Raw genomic sequence first — 7,717 nt, forward strand, 5'->3', positions numbered from 1 at the left:
GGAACAAGACAGGGTTGCCCACTTTCACCACTATTATTCAACATAGTTTTGGAAGTTTTAGCCATAGTAATCAGAGAAGAAAAAGAAATAAAAGGAATCCAAATCAGAAAAGAAGAAGTAAAACTGTCACTGATTGCAGATGACATGATACTATACATAAAGAATCCTAAAGATGCTAGCAGAGAACTAATAGAGCTAATCAATGAATTTGGTAAAGTAGCAGGATACAAAAGTAATGCACAGAAATCTCTTGCATTCCTATACATTAATGATGAAAATTCTGAACGAGAAATTAAGGAAACCCTCCCATTTACCATTGCAACAAAAAGAATAAATACCTAGGAATAAACTTACCTAAGGAGACAAAAGACCTGTATACAGAAAACTATAAGAAACTGATGAAAGAAATTAAAGATGATACAAAGAGATGGAGAGGTGTACCATGTTCTTGGATTGGAAGAATCAACATTGCGAAAATGACTATACTACCCAAAGCAATCTATAGATTTAATGCAATGCCTATCAAAATACCAATGGCATTTTTCACAGAACTAGAACAAAAAATTTCACAATTTGTATGGAAACACAAAAGACCCAGAATTGCCAAATAAATCTTGAGAAAGAAAAATGGAGCTGGAGGAGTCAGGATCCCTGACTTCAGACTATACTACAAAGCTACAGTAATCGAGACAGTATGGTACTGGCACAAAAACAGAAATATAGATCAATGGAACAGGATAGAAAGTCCAGAGATAAATCCATGCACATATGGTCATGTTATCTTTGATAAAGGAGGCAAGAATATATAACGGAGAAAAGACAACATCTTCAATAAGTGATGCTGGGAAAACTGGACAGCTACATGTAAAAGAATGAAATTAGAACACTTCCTAACACCACACACAAAAATAAACTCAGAATGGATTAAAGGCCTAAATGTAAGGCCAGACACTACCAAACTCTTAGAGGATAACACAGGCAGAACACTCTATGGCATAAATCACAACAAGATTCTTTATGACCCACCTCCTAGAGAAATGGAAATAAAAACAAAAATAAACAAATGGGACCTAATGAAACTTAAAAGCTCTTGCACAGCAAAGGAAACCATAAACAAGACGAAAAGACAACCCTCAGAATGGGAGAAAATATTTGCAAATGAAGCAACTGACAAAGGATTAACCTCCAAAATATACAAGCAGCTCATGCAGCTCGATATCAAAAAAACAAACAACGCAAACCAAAAATGGGCAGAAGACCTAAACAGACATTCCTCTAAAGAAGATATACAGATTGCCAACAAACACATGAAAGGATGCTCAACATCACTAATCATCAGAGAAATGCAAATCAAAACTACAATGAGGTATCAGCTCACACTGGTCAGAATGGCCATCATCAAAAAATGTACAAACAATAAATGCTGGAGAGGGTGTGGAGAAAAGGGAACCCTCTTGCACTGTTGGTGAGAATGTAAATTGATACAGCCACTATGGAGGACAGTATGGATGTTCCTTAAAAAACTAAAAGTAGAACTACCATACAACCCAGCAATCCCACTACTGGGCATTTACCCTGAGAAAACATTAATTCAAAAAGAGTCATGTACCACAATGTTCACTGCAGCACTATTTACAATAGCCATAACATGGAAGCAATCTAGGTGTCCATCAACAGATGAATGGACAAAGAAGATGTGGCACAAATATACAATGGAATATTACTCAGACATAAAAAGAAACGAAATTGAGTTATTTGTAGTGAGGTGGATGAACCTAGTGTCTGTCATACAGAGTGAAGTTAAGTCAGAAAGAGAAAAACAAGTACAGCATGCTGACACATATATATGGAATCAAAAAAAAATAAAAATGCTTCCTATGAACCTAGGAGCAGGACAGGAATAAAGACACAGGCATAGAGAATAGACTTGAGGACCCAGGGAGGGGAAGGGGTAAGCTGGGATGAAGTAAGAGTGTGGTATTAATATATATACACTATCAAATGTAAAATAGATAGCTAGTGGGAAGCAGCTACATAGCACAGGGAGATCAGCTCTGTGCTTTGTGACTACCTAGAGGGGTGGGATAGGGAGGGTGCGAGGGAGATGCAAGAGGGAGGGGGTTTGGAGATATATGTGTACGTATAGCTGATTCACTTTGTTATACAGCATAAACCAACACAACATTGTAAAGCAATTATAGTCCAATAAAGATGTTAAAAAAAAGAAGAAAATGGTAATGTCAATCTCAGTGTCCAATCTCATGCCTCCTTAAGTCTAAAATGCGTGGTGTTGATTTGGATATCCTGTTATGTATATGAACGCTCCTCTATTCTGCTCACCACTCCACCACCATCTGTTCCCCACCATCTGTCTCATCCATTATCAGAAGTCTTCCTTAGGATTTAAGATTCACTCTCCTGAAGATCTGGATATCTCACTGATTTGGAGGCTGAAGAATCCAAACCAGATTATGAACCTGTTGCTAAGTCATCTCTCAACAAATAAACCCTACTCTAGGGTTTTCTATATGAGGACCAGACCACAGCAACTGGATTGCTGGAAGATCCTCTGAATGGACTTGTGTCCTAATGAACCAGGCTATTTCTGATTAACTACAGAGCCTATAAGATACATTTAACATTCAGACATTTCAGGATGAAAGGATCACATATACTCCCCAGCCACCATCAAGAATTGGCTCCCATACCAAAAACTCCACTTAAGACCCACTCAAAGTTTATTGTATTCAGAAAAATCACAATTGCAGTCAGAAGAAACTCCAAATAATAAGTTTACAAGAGAAAGCCCATAGAACATTCAAAAGGTTCCATAGCAGAGAAAGGATCCTATGGGCTCTATTCCAAAGGCATTACATGGTGATAATAAAAAGACAGTGGAAAACGGAGGGAAAGCCAATACAAGAAGGAGCAATAGACAGGGAATAACTAGACATTAGAATTTGGAGATTGTAGAAGGCGTCTTTACTCTTAGAGTAGCTAAAGGGTTGGGAAGTGCTGAAGGATGGTTGCTGTCACTGAGGTGAAAAATCGGAGTACTGCCGGGTTTGTAAAGCTATTAAAGCAGAAATATCTTCACCGATCTTCTCTTTAACAAAGTCCATTACCTGTAACAGGACACACACAGTTACAATAGAGTTTAAGATGAATATTTTGAGCTCTCACCTTCAGATTCCTTCCTCTTCACCTTTAATCCTTTGACTTTGGAACAATCTCTTAGTATTTGTGTGACCTCTTGTAAATACAACCTTTCAAACTTTCCAAGTAAGGATCAATAAGCAGACCATGCTTTACTTTCTCTTAGACCTTCTGACACTATTTTTCAGAATGAAGGGGCAAAAACAGGCTTTGGCCTCTAAGAGATTTCCACTTCATACAATGAATCTACCCTAAACCCCAAAGAGTGAAGCTCTGGAAATGCTTCAAAACAGATATCCTGCTCAGGAAATATAAGCCAGGAAGAGTCTTAATCTTGAAGTTGACTCTCCCAGATCACAGGACTCAGTATTCTAATGTGAAACAATTATTTTAGGCACTGGAGATAAGTTCTAAGACAGGAGGTGTGGTTTTAGGGACACATGTATGGAAAGGGACATAGGACTGTGAGGCTTTGGAATATCAGATGACGGCAATGTCTGATTTTGTCCAGCAAAGATAAATCAAGGGCCATGACTTTTGCACTTGTTTTCCCTTAAAGGCATCACATGTCCTTTCCCTCACTCTGTTTCCTTCCTCTGGATCATTCCATATATGTCTTCCTCTGACCACATCAAACCCACCTGCAGGTGCCTCACAGAGGCCCTCGGTGTTCAACAGTGTTGCCTTTGCGCACACCCTTGATGATGAAGATGGTCCCAACAATGATGCCCACCAGAGCCACAACCAGGCCCAGGGCACACACCGTGTTCTCTGTGGTCTCTGTGAGGGGGGTTGGAGCTTCATACTCTGGGGAAAAATAAATCAGAGTACAGAAGTAATGCATGTGGTAGGGAGCAGCACTTAGGACCAAATATAGGGTACTTAGTCAAAAGAATATCTTTTCATCAACTAAATAAGAGGAAGACAGGATGACGTATTAAGGGAATTACAGATTACAAGTGGGGAAAGCTGAGCAATGGGAAACCAGGAACAGGAATTGGAGCAGTTGTCATGAAACAGTTAGGGGACTTGTGGCCCCAAAGGGCCAGACACATGCATCACAGGAGAAAACCATAAAATACAGGAGATTTAAGGATGGTTCTTACCCCAGTGCTTGAGAAGAGGCTCCTCCAAACCCCAGTGCTCCACCTTGCAGTCATAGACATCCTCGGCTGAGGGCACGAAGGGGAGGTAGTGAAACTTGCGGAAAAGGTGGTCATTCCTGGGCAGGAAGACCGTCTCTGACACTCCTGTGGTGACAGGTTTGCCATTTTGAAGCCACGTGACATTGATCACTGGTGGAGAAAACTTGTTGATGAAACAGATGAGGATGTTGGGTTCTCCCAGTTCCACAGGGGTGTTTGAGAGCACAGTCACTTCTGGAGGTACTGGGGGACAGGTGACAGAAATTAGCCTTCCCTGCTTAACCCTGCCCTTCTCCCTCCCACCAAGGCTGAAAAAGCAATTGAAATTGTGCCCTGAGAATCTGTGTCATGGTCTCAGATACCCAGCTCTGATACCCTCCCCCGTGAACGGGAACAAACATTGAGGTGTAAGATACGCAAGGACCTCATTCCTGGCTCCCCCAGCATGGATTCAGGGCAATGACTTTATGAGAGACTGTAGATGCTAGAGACGAGATGTGAGCACGTCGAGAAAGGAACAAACTCATAAAGTTCTTGGGCTGGTGGCATGAGAATTTGGAACTTGCATATGGCAAGAACAGGTCCCTGGGAGGGAAAGGCAGTCACAGTAACATAACACAAAGAGCTGAAGTATCTATTTAAAGCTACAATTCCCAAGCCTAGGAGTGCAGCAGAGAGAGGTACCATTGGTGTTTGGGGTGTGGTTGGAGCGCTTTATCATGATGTCCAGGTTGGCTTTTCCCACAGCCATATTGGCCAATGCACCCTGAGCCTGAAAGCTGGCAAAATTTCCAAATTCTTTAAGCCGCCACACTGTCTCCTTCTTTTCCATATCCACGTGGAAAATCTCATCACCATCAAAGTCAAACATAAACTCGTTTGATTGATCAGGGGACAGAGAGAACTCGGCCTGGATGATCACGTGATCCTCTGAAAAGACAAGAAAGGGAATTAGGGTGGGAACCAGGAGAGAGAGTTGAAGAAGAACCCAGGATGTGAGACACACACATGTGGGCAGGAGTAGTGGAAAGAGAAGGGCAAGTGGAAAGGAGGAGTGATGGAGAGTAGGGATGAGTGGGAAGATGAGGCCTGGGTGAAGGACATTCGTGTTCAACAGAGCTGGGAGTGGACAAGCAAAGGTTCAATGCAGAGAGTGTGGATTGAGGAAATGAGGGCTGAAAAACTAGAGTCTCGTGAAGCTTTTGTTTGACTCTATGTTACTGCCTGAGAAATGATTCCCTCTTTAGAATTTCAGCAGTAGCCCCTAAAAGAGAAATGTTCTCTCACTCTCTTGACCTAGGAATTAAATAATTTAAGCCAGAATCCCAGGGCATGTCTCAGAGCACCATAACTCTAAGAAGAGAGAAACAGTGTTTAAAAGGTTGGGTTTGAACTCTGGAATCAAATTAAATCTCGAATTCTCATTCAGCTACCTAGTGATCTTGAGTAGATTACTTTATCTATTTATATGTAGTTTTCCCATTATATTCTACTGTGGTTTTGCTTCCATGTTGGGTTTGTTTTTAAGATGAAATGAGACTAGTTTTAAGTAATTTCTTAGTATATCATCGGGATTACAACAAGTACTTTAGCATCAGAAACTGCTTTATGTTTAAGGGCCAGACCCATGGACTGTATGACTGGAGATTGTGGTACCCAAATAATTAAGTTTGAGACCTTGTAGCATTGTAGAGCACTCGCTTTCCTGTATCCACACCCACACCCTGCATCCCTCTGAGGGAAGTACTATATTTGGATTGACCTCACCAACATTCCCTTGCACCTTAAAGATCTTTAGATTGAGACTGTCATTAAGGGACATATTCTATTATGGTTGATAGTGAGAATAATCTACACCAAGGGAATAATGGACTTGAAATAAGAAAAGCTACAACTGAAGAGTATGCTGCCTCTGTGGTGCATGTAAATGAGCGGTGGGTTTTAAAATCTGACTGTATATTGATAAACCTAGGGATTTATTTAGCATTTGCAGCCACACACACACACACACACTCTCTCACACACACACACACACACACACACACACACACACACACACACACATTCTAACTTCCTCTTTTAGCTCCAAGGGAAGCTATCTTTCCTGGAAGGCATCCTTGTATGTGGCTCTTTCTGAGCAATAGAAACATACACTGTCATCATGGGTCTTGGAGCTAGGTTATTACTTTACTTATTTCCAGTCTACCTGCCACCTTCTTTGGGGGTCACTTGGGGCGAAGAATGTTTTTTCACAATACACCTTCACAACGGCACAATATTTGCTCTGGAGATGGTAGAGTACTATCAGACACTTCACTTCCTTACTCATTTTTCTACTCTCTTAAGAATATTACTAAGTTACAGCGACCAAAGATCCTTTTAAGATCCACTGTAACTGGGGTTATCACCGTCCCAAGAGACAGTAAATTAAATGCAATTCATATCAGCATGGCTGCCCTTCCCCCTCCCTTGGGTGAATGGTTGCTTTTTGGTGATATCCCTTTCTAGTGATCTTTAGTATAATGTCTGTGCTCCAAATAGGCTGACAGAATTGACAGGCCAAAAGATAGCTACCGTGACAAAAATAGTTAAGAACAGGTACCAAGAAATCTCATATTATTTTCTGATTTAATCCTCATGAAATTACATGAGGTTTTTAATTTTTACTAATTTTCCAGGAATGAAAAGTTAAAGAGCAGAAAGGTATCTTGTTAATGCCTGTCAGAAAATATTTCCCTGAAAGTTTGGCTTATATCAAAGTCAATAGTATTAATCAGTATACAATTCAGTTTTGCTTCTCTAATCTAAATTTTACTTCAATTGCTGGTGAGCAGAGAACTCTTCTAACTACAATTTATTATAACGTTAGAGTTAGACCCAGAAAATACCTGTCACTCTTCTTTTTCACTCCAAAGATTGTCTTTCGAATGTCCACAATTCACTTATCCGATGCTCTCAGAACTTATTTATCCCTACTTTTGATTCTTTCAGCACTTACCTGTGATAGCCCATGATTCCTGAAGGCTTATCAGTACAGTGATGAAAAATCCTGGTATTGGGACTCCAATTATGGCCATTTTCTTTTTAGGTGTCTCGATGAGGGTCAGTAGAGCTCAAGGTGGGTCACAACAGACTGGAATACAAGTAAAGAGAATGTAGGGTGTCAGAGTCTGACTGATTAAAATTTAAAATCAGTTGAGCTGCAGCCAATCAGAAAAATCATTTGATATGACACTGCTGTTGCTAGGGAATGGACTTTTGCAAAGGGTCCAGGAAAGGTGATGCTCTGTTCATTAGATGAAAAGGAAGTTCTTAATCAATCAAACAAGCTCACAACCAAACAAAAAGAAAAAAATCGAGTTTTCAAGAATGATGGGCAATCACTCAGAGACTCTTCCATCCCAATCCAAGTGCCA

The 7,717-nt window shown here is 40.5% G+C and overlaps 1 protein-coding gene across 1 annotated transcript; it reads right to left on the reverse strand.

The window, feature by feature from the left end:
- Window positions 1–2,715: 2,715 nt before the first annotated feature.
- LOC103087567 (HLA class II histocompatibility antigen, DR alpha chain) lies at window positions 2,716–7,485 on the reverse strand. Its single transcript, XM_007459506.1, has 5 exons — window positions 7,300–7,485; window positions 4,986–5,231; window positions 4,263–4,544; window positions 3,798–3,963; window positions 2,716–3,125 (listed from the first exon to the last, which is right to left on the reverse strand). Exons 1-4 carry the CDS (start codon window positions 7,376–7,378, stop codon window positions 3,809–3,811), a joined length of 762 nt encoding a protein of 253 aa, XP_007459568.1. The 5' UTR covers window positions 7,379–7,485; the 3' UTR covers window positions 2,716–3,125; window positions 3,798–3,808.
- Between the last annotated feature and the right edge of the window lie 232 nt (window positions 7,486–7,717).

The sequence above is a fragment of the Lipotes vexillifer genome, unplaced genomic scaffold (assembly GCF_000442215.2).
Source record: "Lipotes vexillifer unplaced genomic scaffold, Lipotes_vexillifer_v1.1 scaffold862, whole genome shotgun sequence".
Lineage (NCBI taxonomy): Eukaryota > Metazoa > Chordata > Mammalia > Artiodactyla > Lipotidae > Lipotes > Lipotes vexillifer.